The 21086-nt window shown below is 39.9% G+C and overlaps 2 protein-coding genes across 3 annotated transcripts in view; one reads left to right on the forward strand and one right to left on the reverse strand.

Annotated features, from left to right (window-relative positions):
• The window catches only part of SYCE2 (synaptonemal complex central element protein 2), a 4444-nt gene extending 177 nt beyond the window's left edge, over positions 1-4267 (forward strand). Inside the window, exons 2-3 of the mRNA XM_032210530.1 lie at positions 731-935; positions 4023-4267. Coding sequence (XP_032066421.1) covers positions 731-935; positions 4023-4217 — 400 coding nt within the window. The 3' untranslated portion in view covers positions 4218-4267. The remainder of the gene's footprint in view (positions 1-730; positions 936-4022) is intronic.
• Positions 4268-5885: 1618 nt separating this feature from the next.
• GCDH (glutaryl-CoA dehydrogenase) lies at positions 5886-20461 on the reverse strand. Of its 2 annotated transcripts, XM_032210081.1 has the most exons (12): positions 20232-20460; positions 18972-19087; positions 18779-18814; positions 16287-16430; positions 14757-14819; positions 13777-13947; positions 12345-12474; positions 11382-11598; positions 10286-10389; positions 8924-9049; positions 7822-7982; positions 5886-7719 (listed from the first exon to the last, which is right to left on the reverse strand). In XM_032210081.1, the coding sequence occupies exons 1-12, from the start codon at positions 20411-20413 to the stop codon at positions 7646-7648; spliced, it is 1524 nt and encodes a 507-aa protein (XP_032065972.1). In that variant the 5' UTR covers positions 20414-20460; the 3' UTR covers positions 5886-7645. The 2 variants fall into 2 exon arrangements, with proteins under 2 accessions (XP_032065972.1, XP_032065973.1); XM_032210082.1 differs by lacking the exon at positions 18779-18814 and having other exon boundaries at positions 20232-20461.
• Between the last annotated feature and the right edge of the window lie 625 nt (positions 20462-21086).

Consider the following 21086-nt stretch of genomic DNA (forward strand, 5'->3'; position numbering starts at 1 on the left):
TTGGATACTATCTATGAACGTATTTTCCCCCATAAAAGGTTGATTTTTAGCATAACTTTTACAAAAAACTACAATCTTGCACCTATGAGAAAATATGTCACAGTAATAGTAGCTACAACCACATAAAATATTATTGATGGTGCAGGTTTGTGCCCAATGCAACTAAAATGACATTTTGGAGATGATTTGCTTGCTGTCTTGCATTGACCTTGTTCATATGTGTTAATGTGTTGTTTGAATAACAATCTAAATCATAGTTTGGTTTACAGTTTGCAATGGTTAGTTTCACATAACCGATTTATGCTACAAACAGACTTTATTAGGGATTAGTATGATAGATGAATGCAGTTGGAAAACAAAATTGATAATGGAAATAAATCATTTATGATATTTAAAAATCGATTTAATTGTTGTATTGGGACAGTATAGACATTTTGTTAATAAAAAAAAACCTGTAGAAGTAACATGAAAATTACATGAAATACTATTCTCTGCAATCCATTGGCTTCCGTTGTTTTGAATATGGTGAAGTGAGGTGGCAGTCAAATTTTCTTGGACTAGATCTGGCATGTGAGTTGTGTATAGATTCAAGAAACTCCATAATTATTGTAATTTGCACACTTCATTATGAAAATAATTTTATTTGTAATATAATCAGCTCTGCCTATGCATTGAAACTATTAATTTTATACTGTAAGACATCTCAATTTTTGTTTTTCTGAAAATATAGGAAAGATTCTCCTAAAACACTTCTTCCCAATGCAAATGTAAGCGGAGGAAGGCCAGATAGCAAAGCCTCAAATTACTTTATAGCCCTAGATTCAACTATTGAAAGTCTTCAGGAAAGAACACAGCAACTAATTGATAAGATTAATGAGAATAGGAAGAAAGACCATGTACTCATGAACAACTTCAGGGAAAGTCTTCTGATGAAGGTAAAACAGGAACAAATCTGGTAGTAAAAACATTCAGACGTTTTGAGAAATAGAAAATAATTATTAAATTTAATTTTCCAAATTATTCCAAAGAACTAACTCCTAAAAGTGAGAGCCTCATTTTTCAAATACTCTGAAAAAGATAACTAAATTCATCATGAATGTTTGCTGTACTTTCCCCACCCTTTCCTAATCTGTGTTTGTAATTCATTATCTTTTTGCTTTTAATCAAAATGATGGCAGCACCTTGACAACATGGCTCAACTTGAAAAAAATTAAGCATGATCTAATCTGGTTAGAACATGGAGAGGAAATCATTAGGAAATTCTCTGGCTGTAGATTAGACCTACAAATCTTTTTTAAAAAGTCAGAAACATTTTCATATTCAAATTAATTAGATTGGAGCAAAGTTCCAATCTAATTAAGACATTTAATAATTACTTCTGTATTTTTGCCAAGAAAGCAACCTGAACTCCTCACCTAAGAATCAAGCTAAATTTGAGTGTATTTTAGATAGCTAAAAAATTACCTATTTTACTTTTTACCTGTTCCTGGAATACTTCTAGCCATTGTCACTCATTATTCCCCCTTCTTCTAATTGTTCCCTTTGGTGCATTTCTTCTATTTTTCATCCTTTTCTTTACATATCAGTTATATATTTTGATATTTTGCTTTAATAAATGTGTATTATCTTAGAGGCAAGCTGGAGCAAAAATGAGTTATATATTTTGATATTTTGCTTTAATAAATGTGTATTATCTTAGAGGCAAGCTGGAGCAAAAATGCATATAATACATATTAAAATATAGACTCTTCAAAGTATTCAAAGACAGAATATTAAATCAATAGTATTTAGCTTGATTACCAAATATATATTAAAGGAGCTTGCTTTTTTGTTTAGATGTAATATTTCCTGTCAAAAGAATATTAATCACAGCAAATCTATTTTTCTAATATATTTATTATTTTTAACTTTTTACAGCCTGAGAAAAGATTCAGATACTACTTTTATATAATTGCCCCCTCCATTTCCATAGTTATACACTTCAATAGGATGTGAATTGTTTATATTATATAATCAGTTTGAATTACTCAAGAAAGTATTTTAAATCTGGTGTCCTTTAAGATTGTAGTATTAAACCCTGTTGCTTCTTTGTTAACATTCTAAATTCTTAAAATTCAATTTTATGGTTTAATAAAATTGGCCTTTGCTAAGCAATAGTTCCTCAGTCTAAGTAATTTCATACATGGATTCTATATCTCACTTTTCCACTGAACATAATAACTGAATTACTGTATTACTATATGCAGCAATGTAGTAAAACATTTAAAATTCAATAATCAAAAATAAAAATATGTAAATAATAAATAGTAGTGCTCTCCTGGAATATCCTGGAAAATATAATCAAGCGGCAGATTTGTGAGCATCTAGAAATGAGCAAGGTAATTTCCAGAAGCCAGCATGGATTTGTTAAAAACAGATCATGCCAGACAAATCTTATTTACAGTACTTCTTTGACAGTCACTAAATTAATGGATCAGCGAAATTCTGTGGACATAGTTTACTTAGATTTAATTAGACTTTAACTGAACATAGACCCCAGCTTACTTCTTAATCAATTAGAATAATATGGGATAGAAAGAACCACCAGCAGAAGCATTTGCAGTCCTAACCACACTCAGCATGTAGTCTTCAATGGAACTACATCTGCACAGATGGAAGCATACCTCAAAGTTCTGTCTTAGGCCCAGTACTCTTTAACATCTTCATAAATGAACTAGATACGGAGATAGAAGGGGAACTCATCAAATTTGCAGATGACATAAGTTGGGTAGAATAGCTAGCACTTCAGACTCAAGATTCAGAAGGATCATGGCAGATTTGAACACCGGGCCCTTTCCAACAAAATGAATTTCAGTGGTGAAAAAAGTAAGGTTCTATACTTGGGCACGAAAAACCAAATGCACAAGTATAGAATACGTGGTAACTGGCTCAATAGTAATACATATGAGAGGGATCTAGATGTCCTAGTCGTGGACCATCACTTAAGTACGGGCCAGCTGCATCAATAGAGGGATAGTATCAAGTTAATATGAAATGATTAGATTGCATTAGTGAGATCACATTTAGAATATTGTGTACAGTTCTAGTCACCATGATATAAAAAAATGTCAAGACCTTTGAAAGAATGCAGAAAGAGCAAAAAAAGGAGGGGGGATCTGGAGGCTAAACCATATGATGAACAGTTGAGAGAACAAGCTATGTCTAGTTTAATGAAGAGGAGGACTTAGGGGTGACAGAATAGCAGTCTTCCAATACTTGAGGGGCTGTCAAAGAAGAGGGGATCAACCTATTTTCCAAAGCATCTGAGGACAGGACAAGGAATAAGAAGTGGGAGATCGTTAAAGAGAGATCCAATCTAGAATTGCCTCCTGGTAAGGACAATTAAAAGGTGAACTGGCCTGTCTTCAGAAGTTCTGGGTTCTCCATCGCTGAAGGTTTTCAAGAATAGAATAGGGGGTTGGACTAGAAGACCTCCAACAATCCTTCCAACCCTGTTATTTTATCTTATATTATTCTCTATTAAAAGTATAGATGAACATTCCATATAAGCAGGAAAAATAGATCACAACAGTGGTAAAAGCAGGAGAGCTGCAAGGGCAATTATATGCTCACTACAATATCATCCTGGATTCTAATAATTGTTAGGGCTTTACACAGATCACAAAGGAATCAGAAAATGACACATCTTCTTTGACCTGAGCAAGTTCTCCTCTCCTTGGGCAGCCTGGCTTCCCAGTGATCACCGCATTGATGCTGAACTTAGTACAAATACATGATTGTCATATTATACTATAGCCCGCAGCTTCCAAGTCAAGAAATCTACCAGCTATCTGAATATTTGAAGCACGCACAACCTAGTTGTTCCTGTTTGTTATACTCTATTACTTCACCAGATTTTTGATTACTCTATGAAAAGTTACATTACCATTTATTGTAAGTGGGCATATTTATTACTATTTAAAATCAAAAGGAGGGAAAGAAGTGTGCCAAGTTAAATTTAACTGTTTCTTTTTCTTTCAAAGGTTTCAAGCTTGGCAGAAAAATTGGAGGAAAGTGTATTTCCTGTTTACGACCATAATAACAAGCTTATTCAGGATAAGCTGCAAGAGCTTTCTGAGATCATGGAGAAGATCAGACAGATTGAAAATGAACTCAAGCAGGTTTGTCATACCGTGGAGATGATGTATAAAGACCTGTGCGGTCAACCTGAATTGTAATTTTGTGGGTAAAAAAATAAAGGAGGGGGAAAGAATACAGTAAGAAAGAATAAATAAATACATAAATAAATAGATCTGTGTGCCAGTAAGTAGTAATTTGGCTTCTTTGAATTGCAAAATGGCATCCAAATCTATTGTGTTCGTAGGTAGGTTTATTTTCAAGCACTCTTTTGATTCTTCATTACTTATTTGTAAATGAATCACTTTCTAGTTCATAATCTCAATAAAATTAGTTACATTAATATGCAGTAATTTACTTTCTTTTTAAAACATTTGAACTATTATCAGTACTTACAGAGGTATAAAATCAATAAATGTCCTAGTAAATGTAGTCAGTATTTACAGTTTCCCCCCAAATAAGACCTGGTTTATTTATTTATTTATTTGCTCCAAAAGGGAGCCAAAAGGCATCAGGGCTTATTTTCCGGGAAACATGGTAGGGGTGATGGCGAGGGACCAGCCCGTGCTGCCCTGCCCCAGCCCGGGGTCCCACCCCCCCAGCACACGCACAAGAGACAAGAGCGTGGGGGCCAATGGTGTCCGCTGCCCCCTTGGCCAGCCCACTTTGGGGCTGCACAGACCACACAGTGCAGGTGAGTCCACGCACTGTGACTGCTGGGCTGGCCCTCCAAGCAGTAGGCAAGGGCAGAAGCTCAGGGGGAGGCCCACCATCCATCCTGTCAGACGCGCTGCACAGCCAACTGTCCTGTCACAGCTGTGGGCAAGCAGATAGATGGCGGGACGGAGTGGATGGGCAGCCACGTGACACATCCAGTGGGCCAGACTGTGCAGCTCCCACCCACGCCTATAACTGCTGCTTGGAGGGCTGACCTACTATCCAGACTTTCTTTTTTTTTGTCATTCTTATCGTCAATTGTTAAGTCTGGCATGTAACGTGGCAGGTGCCAGTCTGTTTGACTTCTAAAGTCCTATAACACTTCAGCTTTTTCATTATCCTTTTTACTTTATCTATTTTATGATCCCATCAGTTCTTGCTTGTAGGCCAATGGTATTTTTTGAAGATCTTCCAATGCGCCATTGTTGCTACTTTGTCATGCCATTGTTTGTAGTCTCTAGTCAGTCTGTAAGATCTTAATTAATTTAATTTAATTAATTTAATTTATTAGATTTATAAGCCGCCCAATCCGGGAGGACTTCGGGCGGCTTACACAGAACAAAAGAAAACAAACAAAATAAAAACAAAAATTAAAAAATTAAAAATTCTCCAACACGCGTACGTTCTGATTGGGGCTAGACCCTACATATAAGGTCAACAGCCCCAGGCCTGCCGGAACAGTCAGGTCTTAACAGCTTTTCTGAAAGCCATGTGGGTGGGTGAGGTCCGGACCTCTGGGGGTAGCTGATTCCACAGGGTCGGAGCAGCCACAGAGAAGGCTCTCCTCCAAGGCCCCACCAGCCGACACTGTCCGGCTGACGGCGTCCTAAGGAGGCCCACTCTGTGGGATCTTATCGGCCGTAGGGAGGTATGTGGCAGTAGGCGGTCTCACGAATACGCTGGTCCTGAGCCATGTTAACTTCTTGCAGTAGTTAACCAGGTTATTATTTTCTGTGCTGTTATTTTCCAGAATGTATTTTTTTTTGCTTTTTAGTTATATATAAATGTCGGTGCTTGATAGTACAGTGTGCTATGGTAAACCACAAACAAACTTTTCATGTCTGTCCTTTTAATTAGAAACATCATTACATTTTTCTCTGCATTTGCATCCTACTTAGTGCTGCTTAAGTATTAGAAATCAACTTCTTGGCTCATGATTACACAACTTTTCTTGATCTAACAGCTTTACTTCAACTTTGAGTGGTATGTTATGAGTTGTATTCCATAAATCAGGGATAAGGAGGTTGTGGAACCAGGAAAAAAAAATTGATTAAATTTAAGTTGTCTTTAAATAGAATCATTTTTTTTCTCCTTTTTATAATGTGACAATATTTGGTGGTCTCTGGGGGCTACATTCAATGCTCAGAGATTGGACCTCATGTCTTACAGTCTTAACTGTTCCATAATGTAACTTCTGTTTTAGAAAATAAATTATTAATTACTGTACATAGATTAAACAAACAAAACCCTTGACATACTGAGGAACACTTAAAGGTCATACTGCATATTAAAGAATATAGAGAATTAAGAACCCAAATATACATCATAAATGAATCTCGATAGGGGAAATTTGCTGAATTATATATATGTTAAGAAGCATATGAAATCATAAAATTCCCAGCCATTTGCAAAATATAGCCCAAAATCACTGATTTTTGGAATACCATGCATCAGCCTTCAAGCCAAACTCACTACATTTTATCCAAACTCTAACAATAAGAACTTGTCATACCCCACTCACCGTTTTCTGAATTCTTTACCAAAGCAGTAGAAGTGTAACAGCCAAAAGGTTCAAATAGTATTTTACTGCTTTAAATAAAGACAACTTCAAGTATTTCTTACTAGTGGCAAAACTCAATGCCCGTTGAGTTTTGTCACTAAACTTATGACAAACAGTGCCACTCAACAGTCCCCTTGGGTAGAAATGGATTGTTTTCTCTATTTAATCTCTCTCCAAAGAGCTTTAATAATTTTAAGTGCTAGTAAAGATGTGAAAGAACCGCTCACAGGAAAGGCCAATTCTCTTTGGTCACTAATATAAGCATATCAGGTTTCAACTAATTATCCTACACAAACTACTGTTGGAAATTCATCACATTAAATTTATTTTTGAAAGCAGAAAGGGGACCTTATTCAAAGGGGGCAAGGATCTGAGCTGAAATAGCTTAACACACCATCAAAAATGTGTTCTAATATTTAAAAAAATCAGCCTTTATTTAACACTGTCGATGAAGGCACTAAAAACAGCAGCTAGTTATGTCAAATGGCAGGAAAAACACAGAGTAGGTAGTACATTCTGATTTCCACCTTCTCTGTTTGCAAGTATTACAATTTCCTCTTCCACAAAAAAGAAAAATCTTACCTGGATTTTTTAAAACTCTAAATTGTAGATTACCCATTCTGGTATAAACCTCAAGGCTCTGACTGGGCCCTGGAACAGCAGTCAGCTTTAAAGTATCAAATACCTACAGTTACATCCCAAAATCGTTTGTCTCAAAAACAATTAGACAATTCCAAAACATTTCCTAGACCACAGTGTTATCCTTCCACCAATTAGAAAGAAGTTTTTCCTTTAGCACAATGCAGCACTTTTAACTTCTTTCTGTATTTTTGGTGAACAACAGAGAATTTCTAAATGCCTGATTTCTTTCAGCTTACAAATAATTAAGTTGAACTGAATACTTTGATCACAATCTGGTCAGCAGCAGCACTCATGCTCATCTTATAAAGATATTCCAGCATCATAAACCATCTCGAGTGATGTTCACAACTGGAATCATGTAGAGGAAAGCTAAAGTCTAGGGAAATGTGTTTATTTCCCAACTGTGAATGCTTGAAGTCCAGTGATAGCTCTTCCAAGGATGAGAGCATGGATATCATGAGTCCCTGGAGGCAAAAAGGCAAAAATGTTGTTAGAATTGTCTTTAAAAAATGTAATAAATAAATGAAGCAAAATAATAGAACATGTTTCTAAATAACTTTTTTTACCTTCATATGTGTTAACTGCCTCCAAATTCATAACATGCCTGATAACATGATATTCATCTGCAATTCCATTGCCCCCAAGCATGTCACGAGCTTGCCGGGCAATCTCCAGGGCTTTCCCACAGGAATTCCGTTTCAGCATAGAGATCATCTCAGGAGTTGCCCTGGGAACATAGGACAAATGCTGAAATCAAGCAAGGATTGAAAGGGCTTAGGTCCCTAGGCTTTCATACAAAATACACAACAAATCAGATGTAACAAAAATCAGAGTTAGCATAGCACCTTTTTTAAAAAAAAAATGGATGGGAGGATCAAGGTCCTTGGTGAGAATTCCCCTCCTTAATAATCATGAATCTCCCTCTCTCCCCTCTATTAAATCTGGAAAGGAAGTTTAGTGGCACTAATGATTGACAATAGCCCTTTTTATTGGGATTATGATGAAAAAGAAAAGAATGGCAATAACTAACCACATCTTGTGGCCTTACAATTTTCTTCTTCTTGCTATTAATTGCTTTTGAAAGCACAGGCTTGAGCACTATAGCGTCAGGCTTTCTCTGTTGGCTCAAGCTTGATTGCAGCTTCCCAGGAACTTAACACAGCATATTTAATAGATGATTGTCTTCTGAGAAATGAAATTGCAGCTCCTATATTCTCTTAAGCTTAAACTTAGCTCTCTTTTTCTCCCTTTTTTCCTGCTTAATAAAGACCTTTCTTTTTCTCATGCCTAGTATAAAATGGTAATGGGTTACTATATTTCAAGTATAATTTCTAATGTCTACTTTCTGCACTGCAATAATCCCAGATGTGTGCTAGCTGCAGCAAAGTGAGTATAATTTTTTTTTATTATTGATGCACATTGCAATGCTGGGAGAAACTGAAAAAAAAATGCAATTTGTGGGTTAAGAAAAGGAGAACAATTTGATCCTCCCTTTTATCTCCGTCTCTCTCCAGCACAGAGGTACTGATCTTTTAAAATGTTTTCCCAGATACAAAATGAAGTAGTGCGGTACATTTTATCTTTCATTTGACTAACTCTACCTTTGAGGGGAAAAAAGGTCACTATTCACAATTCTGCCATTAGTGACGTATATAAATATATGCCTACTTGTCTTCATCTTTCAAGCGCCCGAGTTGCAGACAAGCCTGTAAGCCAATAGTGATTTCCGTGAGCATGTCAGCCAATTTCTTCTGGATCAATTGGTTTCTTGCCAAGGGGGCTCTGAACTGGATTCTAAGAGGAATGGATGAGATAATTCAGCTAAAACCATTGCACAGGTATGGTAGGGGGAAAAAGAGTTGATAAAATACTGGAAACATTCTAGAAGATCACCATGTAGAAGGTGATTCTATCATACTAGAAGCTTTTAAGCACAACAAGTTAATTTTAAAGAAGAATTCAGACATAACAGGTATAACAAAGAGCAGGTAAAATAGCATAAGGTCATTTCCAATTACCTCCCAAACACCCATTAGATCTCACAGGGTTGGCCTCCTCCGGATTCCGTCTACCAGCCAATGCCACCTGGCTACTACCCGGGGGAGGGCCTTCTCTGTGGCAGCTCCGGCCCTCTGGAATGAACTCCCCGCAGAGATTTGGACCCTCACCTCTCTCTAGGCCTTCCGGAAAGCCGTTAAAACCTGGCTGTGTCGGCAGGCCTGGGGTCGATGAGTTCCCTTCCCCTCTCGATTTGTGTGGCTGTTGGTTATTTTTAAATGCCTTGTATTTGTAGTTTTTGTGTTTCCCTTTCCCTCCTTGGGTTTGGGCGCCGCCCTGAGTCCCGCAGGGAATAGGGCGGCATATAAATAAAACGAAACCTGAAACCTATATTCTGTAAGATGCAAACTTGGAAAAAGTGGTGGAGACTCAGAAAAACTCAGTTGCGAAAACAGCATACAAACAAACAAAGTAGATATATGAGAAGCAACAAAATAATTTATAGAATAATTTCTGGCTGAAAAGTCCAGCCTGAAATGTGGTTTAGGACTGGAGATAGAATTTAAATAATATAATGAAAATTATAGAAAATTATGGAGACATCTAAATCTGAAAACGCAGCTGCTTCTATTATCCAGTGACCCTAAATATGTACCCTGTAACAAAAGGCCATGGAACTGTACAAATGGAAGCCATAAATGAATTATCTTGGGTAGTACCCTGGAGACTTAGGGATCCATTAAGAATCCATGAAATATAAATAAAATGTATAACTTTAGGTATCTTTCATCCAATATATCTTTAGCAAAACTAGCATTCTTTTTTCACATCTGACTTCAGTCAACGATGCTCCGCATGGTCTTGAAACAAAGCTCACAATATCTTCCACATGACTGACGTTGTGGGATCGTATCACAATCACAGTGTTTGTGTAAATGAAATATTAAGGATACTACACATTAGCATGTAAGCATCATTGTAACCACATGCCGTTTCCTATAGAACATCTCTCCAGAAATCTCGAAACTTTACCTATCCAAAGTATATTGCCTGGCTGTATGCATACAGAACTCAGCAGAACCCAGTGCTCCCCATGAGATGCCATAACGTGCATTATTCAAGCAGCCAAAAGGGCCCTGTGGGAAGAGAAAGACATTACGACTCAGAGAAGGAATTTATTAATATTCCTTCTGTTCCAAAAAGATATGGGCTTCCAAGCATCATCCACATGATTGATAGCTACCATTTGCCTACTAGCTGTTGTGCAAGCTTTACAACTGAGAGTGCCCCAAAGTTTATTTTACATATCAAATCCCTTTTTAAAATAATGTCATAAATCACTCTGCCTGTGAAATGAGCATTGATATGGCTAAGTTCTTTGGAAGGAAGTTGTTCAAAGACAGGACCTCATAATATAAACAAAAATGGAATACTGGATTTATATTTGTCCCTTAGTTGTACCGTTACTACTTATTGTTGCAATGCAACAATAACGTGGCACGACAAAACCGCGGTCCACTAAAGCGCGCCCGATTAAAGCGCGTCGCTGACGTCATCAGCAGCGCGACAACAACGACCGCAGAGAAAAAAAGGCACTTTAAAAAGTGCTTTTAAAGCAAGCCAATTCACGTAAAGGTAAAGGTTAGGTTTAGGGTTAGGGTTAGGGTTACGTTAAGCATTAGGGTTAGGTTTAGGGTTAGGTTAAGGGTTAGGTTTAGGGTTAGGTTTAGGCTTAGGTTTAGGGTTAGGTTTAGGGTTAGGTTTGGGGGGGTTAGGTTTAGGTTTACGCATTAATTTTAGCTTTACCGCTCACAGCGTGCTTTTTTCATCGCGCTGTGATGATGTCAGGTACGCGGTTTCGTCGAGCGTGCTTTAGTCGACCGCGGTTTTGTGGTGGAACCCAACAATAATGCATATTCATAATGAAATAAACCCAAACCTTATAGCTAAATCATCTAGAAATACTTTTAAGCTTGAACTAAAATGTATTTTCAATCTTTCTCAACATCCCCTGGTAATAAACCCGGGCTAGCACCTCTTGCAGCATTCCTGGTCACTGCACCATTCACATACAGTAGTCCCACCGCACATGCCAATGAGTATCACATGGATTGTAGAGAGATCTTACTGCGAGTCCAGACACTTTGGGGAGTAGATTCTCTTCAGGCACTTCTACATCTTCCATAATAATCATCCCAGTAAGAGAGGCGCGTAGTGAAAATTTGCCCTCAATTTTTGGGGTAGAAAGACCTTTCATTCCTTTTTCCAATAGGAAACCCCGTATTTTGCCATCATCACATACAGCCCACACTACACAAAGGTCAGCCATTGGAGAATTAGTGATCCTAAAAGAACAGCAAGTATATTGTCAATGTTTGGTATGACATTCAACACAATCCTTATGAGAAAAAGGCATACTCTACAGGGGGAAATACAGTGTGAACAGAGCAAAGCTTAGTTGGTATCTAATCTTCCAGAAACAAGATGTCAGCCTCTGCTTCGCTGCTGCTTCGGCTGCCATTGAAACGGGGAGGAGGGGGGGGCATGGTATTTGGGAGGGGAATTATTATGTGCTGGAGGATTGTTATTGGAAAGTGTCCTGACCATCTCATTGCGCATGTGGAGGAAGGGAGTTTCCCACCAAGGCTAACTATCCAGCATTCCACCCTGATGATGCTTTTTGAAGATATCTCCCACCTGACAGTTGGGTGAATTATAATTGGACTATGGACTGGGGTGCCAAGGGGAGGGGATTGAATTATACATGATATCCATTGCTTTCACGCCTTTTTACTCAGACTCAGCTTTGCTTTGCTACTTATCGTTTGTAATTAGTAAAAGTACATTTAATTCTAAGAATGGAGTTGAGTGGTTTCTTTCCTGATTATTAAACGAAGCAGCACCTGACACAAATTTTAATTCAGTCCTCTTCCCTCAAATCTTTCAGTATAATTATCGGGGGCTTAAAGTTTTACCATTATTTTAAAATAATCTTTTTTTTCTTAATCTATTTTTAAAATAAAATAAGCAAAGTGGCCTACGTTACTTCCCTGTCCTGATCTGCATACGTAAGGACAAGTGCAAACCTCACCAAGTCTTGGAACCGTTGAGTGTGTAGGTCTTCCTAGAAGGGTTATACTGGGCCCGAGTCTCCATGCTACCAGGGTCACTTCCGTGGTTAGGCTCTGTAAGTCCGAAACAGCCCAGCAACTCTCCTTTAGCTAAGATGGGGGGGGAAAAAAAATCAAAAGATGACTATAGCAACTCCTAAATTATCCTTCTCTCAAGTCCCGTTATTATTCAAACAACTTCACAGGGATAAGTATATAGTGGTAACCTTGGTACTCAACCGCTTTGAAATTCAGCAAATTTGGTACACAACCCTTTTTTTTTTTTGTTAAAATGTTTTTATTTTCCATTTTTCATTTTCATACAGTCACATATATACTGTGCATAACCGGGGCCATACAACATTAAACAATAATCACAGCAGTTCCTCTTGTCAACAATACCCCCAGAAATATAAATAAAATGAAACTCAAACTCAAATAGAAGCCCAATATACCTCTTCCGCTCTCCACACACCTTTCTTCCGCCCCCCTCCAACTTACTATCTTCCCTCCATCATCCCCCTCTACCCTACTTCCCCTCCTCCTCTACCACTTCTCTCTCCCAGTCCACTCCCTCCCTTCCTTCTCACCCTCCCTCCCTCCCAAAATGTACACAAGACATTTTGATGTGAAAATTTTGTCCTGATGCTCATCTTTTGTTCGGTACTTGATGCACAAGCTAGAACTTAATTTCGATTTCAATTCAAAATAGAGCTGGAAGGATCAAAGATGTCAGCGTCGGCTGCTTGTGGTTCACCGTATTAGTCGTTAATTTGATACTAATCGTTTTTGGTACTCATTGTGCCTCCCAGAACCAATTAACAATGAGAACCAAAAATGATTAGTATCAAACATTTTTTCCCATAATGACTAATACGATGAACCACAAGCAGCCGACATTGACATATTTGACCCTTCCATACATTCCAATATATGTATGTTTTTTATTTGGATATCACTCCTGGATTTTGTGTTTGTGATGAAAAACAAATGAAACTTTGACTTTGGTTTTGCCAATTAGATAGATTTGTCGTTATAGAAATGGCTAGGTATGTACTAACGTGTAAAGGTAAAAAGTTGAGATTGTAATGTTGTTATCTCGTACTCTGCTAAAAAGAGACAGAACTCAAACCTTTTTTTTTCTTCCCTTGTCCTCATATTTTCTTTCCTCCTTTCTTTTTACTTCCCTTAATTTCCTATTTTTCTTTTTCATTGTATTTTATACATTGATAAAACAATAAAGATTATAGAAAATAAAAATAATGAGGATTAAGGCAAGTTTAAATATGATGTGAATGCATGTTAACATACATATGCATATATGTGCAAAAATAATAAGATATAAAAACATACCAGTGTTGGTATAATTACAGAGTAATCTTCTGCATTCAGTCTTCTAAACTATTAACTCACCCAGAGCTGGCAGATATTTCTCCTTCTGCTTTTCTGTTCCATATGCATATATAGGATGCATCACCAAAGATGACTGAACACTCATGACTGACCGATAGCCACTGTCCACCCTCTCAATCTCCCTGGCCAGGAGTCCATAAGCAACATAAGTGGTCCCTGCACAGCCATAGCCTAAGGCAAAAGAATGGAGAATTAAACATCTGTGTCAAGAAATCAGCTGTAACTCTCTTAGATAACTTTCCTGAAAGATCCTACTTGCCAAATATTTAGAAAGAAACAAAAAATGGAATAATTTATTAATAATTTAATAATAGTGACCTAACACACACACACGTCAGATACAAAGTAATTGTTACATCATCTACAATCTATAATATGAACTAAAATCAAGTTTTACCAAGTCTCTAAAACTAGTAGAGTATTTGGTATTTCAAATATGATAAATGATTGGGAATTTCTAAATCTGGATTTTAAAATTTTGTATCCTCCCTTATCCTAAGATATCCTAAGATATTATCTTATCTTAAGAAGCTCTTTCAAGCATTTCACAATTCATAACAGGGCATTTAAAAACAAAATCTTATGTTTAAATCTAGCCACAACCAGATAGGAGCACAACCAAAATACTTTTCAAAACACTTCAAAGCATACTTCCCATTATTCTTTCATCCATTGATTTGTATATATTTTCTCTTATAGGACAAATAATTGAATATTAAGTAATAAATTAAACTGCAGATAAAACTCTGAAGACACTGACGGAATACAGATCAGTAATTTAACTGATCAGTCAAATAAAAGAAGTATACAAATGGTAGAAAGGTGATGGCAATGATTTATCAAATACTTAAACTATAGCTGAAATGGAGACATGATATATTCTGAACTTCTCCTCCCAAGAAACATGAAAAAGTTCTAAAAAAACCCTCCCTTTCTGCTATAATGGACTCACTCACTGTCATGAAAATGTTTAACAATACCTTTGATGGTTGGGCCCAAGACACCAAGGGACCCCATCTCTGACACAATTTCCCGGTGAAAGACTAGAATGAAAATAGCAGAGAATAAAAGAATGTAATTTAGAACACTGTAAGCAAAACGTATTGGAAGAAATATGCATAAAATATGCTCTATTTCCCAGAAGCCTGGTATGCAACACAGAGGCATGTTATAATACTGATAAGTAACTTTGATAATTACTAAAGCCCTGAAGTCACAATTACTGAATTTACATGGAAATCAGTATTCCATTTTAATAGCAATGGCGCTTAGACTTATATACTACTTCATCGTGCTTTACAGCACTCTCTAAGCATTTTATGGAGTCAGGAATTGCCACCAACAATCTGGATTCTCATTTTAACAACTTGGGAAGGAAGGAAGGCGGAGTCAATCTTGAGCCAGTGAGAATTGAACTCCAGGCTGTGGACAGAGTTAGCCTACAAACCTGCATTGTAGGGCACCATGATGGCTCAGAGGTTAAGACACTGAGCTGGTCAGCTGAAAACTAGCAGCCCAAGGTTCAAGATCTGAGCACCATGTGATGAGGAGAGCTCCCGTCGTTGGCCCAGCTCTTGCTAACCTAGCAATTTGAAAGCATGCAAATGCAAGTAGATAAATAGGTACCACTTCAACGCTCCACCACATCATGCTAGCCACATAGCCATGGAGATGTCTTTGGACAGCGCTGGTTCAATGGCCAAGAAACGGAGATAAGCACCACCCCTATAGTTGGCAACGACCACTGGAATAAAATCCACAGGAACCCCTACCTTTACTGCATTCTAATTACTTCATCACCACAGGTAAGGGCAGGTAAGATTACATATGAAATAATGAATGTTTAACAATACACACACAATGTATATTATTTCAAGTGAGTCTTCACCCCTAATTCTGGATTAGTTCATGCAGCTTTCCTGGCAACAATTCAGAAATGGTTTGCCTTCACTGTTTTTCTAGGACTGAATGTGAGAGAACAGCTTGAAATCACTTGCTTTATGCCTAAGGCAGGATAAAAATAAGGCAAGATCTCAAGGTGTCATCAGTACATCACTACACTGAAAAGATGGCTTCCAGGTCTGACACTCTCATTGATTTATATACACACATATTTTCATTTCTGACACCTAGATAGGTGTCGTTATCACTTCTGAGAACTTGAGTATCTGAAAGAAAATTAAAGTATGCTTAACTTAGAAATACTACCACTCCTTTTTTTAAAACCGACCCAAAGCAATTTACTAATTCTTCTACTGCTCCCATAGGACTGCTGAATAAGTAACAGCTATTTAATGTATTGGCCCATTCAGCAAATGCCAAACAGGAGATTCCCTATTTCTAAAGGGAGAATGTATCATATGTACATAAAGCAATAAAAGGAAATATATAGCCCTACAAATGTTTTGAATTTCAATTCCCGTCAGCCTCAGCCCAACCAGCAGTTCCAAGGTTTGTAGAAGCCGTAACCTCAAAGTATGAAGGACACCACTTTGTTAATAGAAAGTTACCTTCATTTCGATTGGCCATGAGGATCCTGGGCATCAACTTTTCTTGGCAATAGGCACGAAATGAGTCCCGCATCATTATTTCCTCTGGAGTCAGGAGCCTTTCCAATTGTAGGGCATCGCGCCAGTCAAACCGAACTTCCGGAACTGGAAGAAGAAAGCTAGAGCTAGCCTAAAGAACAAAAGGACTGATAAAGAATCCCCCCCACCCCCCCACCCCAGGTCCCATATAAGGCCTGCTGAAGTAATGGGAGTACACATTCCAATAGTTCTCCCTATAGACAGTAACATAAATGCCGCTGAAAAGTTGTGTAGTTGGCAAGTGCGAACCTGTGTAAATCTCTGCCTCACATTAGATTATTCTCACACAGACACCATAAGATTATTGTCAGGTGCGACTGCATTTAATAACCAGGAAAGAAACCACTCAACTCCCATTTGTTTGAAATTAAGTGTACTTTTACTAATTACAAATGAACAGTTGCGAAGCTAAGCTGAATCTGGTTAATTAGGCGCGAAAGCAAAGAATATCATGTATAATTCAATCCCCTCCCCTTGGCACCCCAGTCCATAGTCCAATTATAATTCACCCAACTGTCAGGTGGGAGATATCTTCAAAAAGCATCACCAGGGTGGAATGCTGGACAGTTAACCTTGGCGGGAAATTCCCTTCCTGCACATGCGCAGTAAGATGGTCAGATCAGCGTCTAGAATCTTCCTCCAGCACATAATGATTCCTACCCAAATACCATGCGCCCCCTCCCTGTTTCAATGGCAGCCGAAGCAGCAGCAAAGCAGAGGCTGACAACTATTGTCCACTTCAGTGTATACAGGCAAACTGCAAACTGCAAAGATACAATTCATTTTTCTTGAAACTATGTTTTGTATTTGGAGTCTTTGCTTTGTTTTCCTTAAAGAATAGAATGCATGATTCAAAGAGAAAAAATGTACTGAGGAAAGCCCTTGTAAGGGACAGGTTGCTTTTATAAATATTCATAGGTTTTTCAAGTGTTGACTTGCGGCCTTAATTATTCTATTTCGCCTATCTGGTTTCATCTTGGAATGTTTGAAAAGTGTGCTGGGCTGAGAGACAGCAGCTCGCCTAAAGTTATCCAGTCAATTCCCCTGGCAAGGTGGAAATCCATGTGTTTCTACTCCAAGTCCACACCTTAACCATTACACTATATGGCTCTGAAATATACATGTCAAAGTTATATTCTATATAATTTGTTATTTATACACTGAAGTCGCCAGCTTGGTGGGTCTTATTTCTGGGAACACACCTATACAACAGTTTTATAAAATAATCAATTGTGATAGTGGCAGTAATGGCTTGCATCTTATAGAATATCTGGAACCAATTTTTGAGGGAATAAAATATTTATCTAATCAAAATCTAATCTATGTATATAGATGAATAAGTCCTTGGAAACTCATATACTTCCTCAGACCCACCAAATGAATGACAAGGAATTAACAGTGATTGTGTATCTTATACAAGAGATCAAATAGATTTTCAATTTTTTCCCAGTGGAAGTATCTATGAACTAGGAGGGATGCTGTTTCAAGAGTGATTGGCGATGTGAGCTCAGATATGCAGCTCTAAATCACAATTGGCTGGGGGGGGGGAGGTTGGGGGGGAGGGAGGGATGTATATTAGGCTTGACGAGGGGTGTTAGATTTTAAAGTAATATGATTGCACATGTATACTGTCTTCTCTTATTTTTTCTTTAAAACTAGGATATGTTAAGTATATTGATATGGAAGCATAAATACCATCAACATAGAATGGAGTTTGCTCAGAAGCTGAAATACACCAATGAGAGGAAGAGTGGGAAACAGAGGAGAGAAGAAAGATAGGAAGAGAGGGATAGGAGAGAAGGTAAGGGGGGAAGATGAGGAGGGTAAGGAGGAGTGGAATGAAGAGAGAGGAAAAGGAGAAAGGAAGGCGAAGTAGAGTAGAAAAGGATGATGGAGGGAAGAAAGGGGGTAGGAGAGTGGTAGAAGGAAGAGGTGTATGGAGAGCAGAAGAGCTAATAATGGGTTTTTATCTTTTTGGATTATTTTTCTTTAAAACTAGGATATGTTAAGTATATTGATATGGAAGCGGAAATACACCAATGAGAGGAAGAGTGGGAAACAGAGGAGAGAAGAAAGATGGGAAGAGAGGGATAGGAGAGAGGGTAAGGGGGGAAGATGAGGAGGATAAGGAGGAGTGGAATGAAGAGAGAGGAGAAGGAGAAAGGAAGGGGAAGTAGAGTAGGAAAGGATGATGGAGGGAAGAAAGGAGGTAGGAGAGAGGTAGAAGAAAGAGGTGTTTGGAGAGCAGAAGAGCTAATAATGGGTTTTTATCTTTCTGGGCGTTGATGACAAGAGGAACTGATGTAATTGCTAATTAACACAATAGGATATTGGCTATGTAATAGTATACATGTGATTGTATGTTATGAAAAAAGTATATTTAAATCACAATTGGCAAGAAAGAATCTTTTTACCTTTCGATCCGCTCGCCAAAGGCTTCCCTTCTTTTTCTGTAACACAAGTGACAAAATAAGCCCGTTTCTCAACCCAACGGTCTTTCGTGTGCCTTCCCCATAAAATCTCAAGAATCCTAAATAGATTTATCTCTCTCTTAGCCCTGGTCCTATCCCTAACCTCACCCGATAGCAAAAAAAAGCAGCCACTTACCTTTTGGCGCAGGTGCGCTGGTGCTCTGGACTCGAGCATCGCAGAAGTTGGTTACGCTGCCTCTGCATTGCAGAAATAGCCTGCTGGGAAACCTTAGCGCCATGGAGGGTAAATTCCTGGAAAAGATCAAAAGGGAGAAAACTGTTAAGATCCTAAGTTGTGAAAATCACAACTGGGGTGATTCCAACTAAATCGTCTTCCAGCAAAATGCTGGAATAGAAGAACGATGATATCCATAACTCGGCTCAGTCCTGTTTTATAACGCAGGAGCCAGAATTAAACTAAAGCACCGCATGCTAAACAAACAGGGAATATAGTTCCTAGGGTTAAAGAAACAGTGGTCTCCAACCTTGGCAACTTTAAGACCTGTGGACTTCAACTCCCAGAGTTCCCCAGCCAGCTTTGGCAACGTTAAGACCTGTGGACTTCAACTCCCAGAGTTCCCCAGCCAGCTTTGGCAACTTTAAGACCTGTGGACTTCAACTCCCAGAGTTCCTCAGCCAGCTTTGGCAACTTTAAGACCTGTGGACTTCAACTCCCAGAGTTCCCCAGCCAGCTTTGGCAACGTTAAGACCTGTGGACTTCAACTCCCAGAGTTCCTCAGCCAGCTTTGGCAACTTTAAGACCTGTGGACTTCAACTCCCAGAGTTCCCCAGCCAGCTTTGGCAACGTTAAGACCTGTGGACTTCAACTCCCAGAGTTCCCCAGCCAGCTTTGGCAACTTTAAGACCTGTGGACTTCAACTCCCAGAGTTCCCCAGCCAGCTTTGGCAACGTTAAGACCTGTGGACTTCAACTCCCAGAGTTCCCCAGCCAGCTTTGGCAACTTTAAGACCTGTGGACTTCAACTCCCAGAGTTCCCCAGCCAGCTTTGGCAACTTTAAGACCTGTGGACTTCAACTCCCAGAGTTCCCCAGCCAGCTTTGGCAACTTTAAGACCTGTGGACTTCAACTCCCAGAGTTCCTCAGCCAGCAAAGCTGGCTGAGGAACTCTGGGAGTTGAAGTCCACAGGTCTTAAAGTTGCCAAGGTTGGAGACCACTGAATTAGGAAAACAGAGAATGAATTTGCGAGGCCCACTTCCGAGAATCCTATCCAAAATCGCGAGCACCAGCAGCAGCAGCCATGGGGCTCAGCGCTCCGCAGAGCAGAAAACGCAACTGGGGGGTTTTCTTCCTGGGGGAGGCGGCTATTCTCCGTGCGGGGAGAAAGAGAAGGGCCCTACCAACAAAAGTGCTGGTTTCAGGCTCAGGAATACTGACCGAGGTCGGGGCTGATCGAGGCTCTCCGCTTCTCCTCCACGGTTTGCTCCCAGGCTGTCCGCGTTAAGATTGACAGGTGAAGTGACGTCTCCTCCCGGGTCCGCCACGGCCCCTCCTTCGGCCAATGGGCTTTCGCCTGCCCTTCCTGCCCAGCCGCGCGAGGCGGCGCGCTCCGCTCCCATTGGACGGGCAGAGGGGGCGTGTGGCCACCACGCAGGCGGGGCGGCTGGGAAAAGGAGGGGAGGGTGGGGAGGAGGATGGGAAGAAGGAGAGGGAGGAGGGAGAGGAGGGGAGATGGAAGAGGTGGAGAAGGGGAGGGGGGAGGAGGGAGAGGAGAAGGAGGGAGAGGAGGGGAGAAGGAAGAGGGGGAGGGGGAGGAGGAGGGGGAGGAGGGGAGGGAGAGGATGAGGGGAGGGAGGGGGAGGGGAGAAGGAGGGTGAGGAGGGGAGAAGGAGGAGGGGGAGGAGGAGGGGGAGGGGAGGGCTGGGGGAGGGAGAGGAGGGGAGGAGGAAGAGGGGGATAAGGGAAGGAAGGGGAGAAGGAGGGGGAGGAGGGGAGAAGGAGGGGGAGGAGGGGAGAAGGAAGAGGGGGGGAATGAGAGGGAGGGGGGAGGAGAGGGGGGGAGGAGGAGGGGAGAGGGCTGGGAGAAGGAGGGAGAGGAGGGGAGAAGGAAGAGGGGGAGGAGGGGAGGGAGAGGAGGAGGGGAGGGAGGGGGAGAAGGGGGAGGAGAGAAGGAGGGAGAGGAGGGGAGAAGGAAGAGGGGGAGAAGGGAAGGGAGGGGAGATGGAGGGGAGGGGAGAAGGAAGAGGGGGAGGAGGGGAGGGAGGGGGAGGAGGGGAGAAGGAGGAGAAAAGG

This window comes from Thamnophis elegans, chromosome 2, assembly GCF_009769535.1.
Source record: "Thamnophis elegans isolate rThaEle1 chromosome 2, rThaEle1.pri, whole genome shotgun sequence".
Classification (NCBI taxonomy): domain Eukaryota; kingdom Metazoa; phylum Chordata; class Lepidosauria; order Squamata; family Colubridae; genus Thamnophis; species Thamnophis elegans.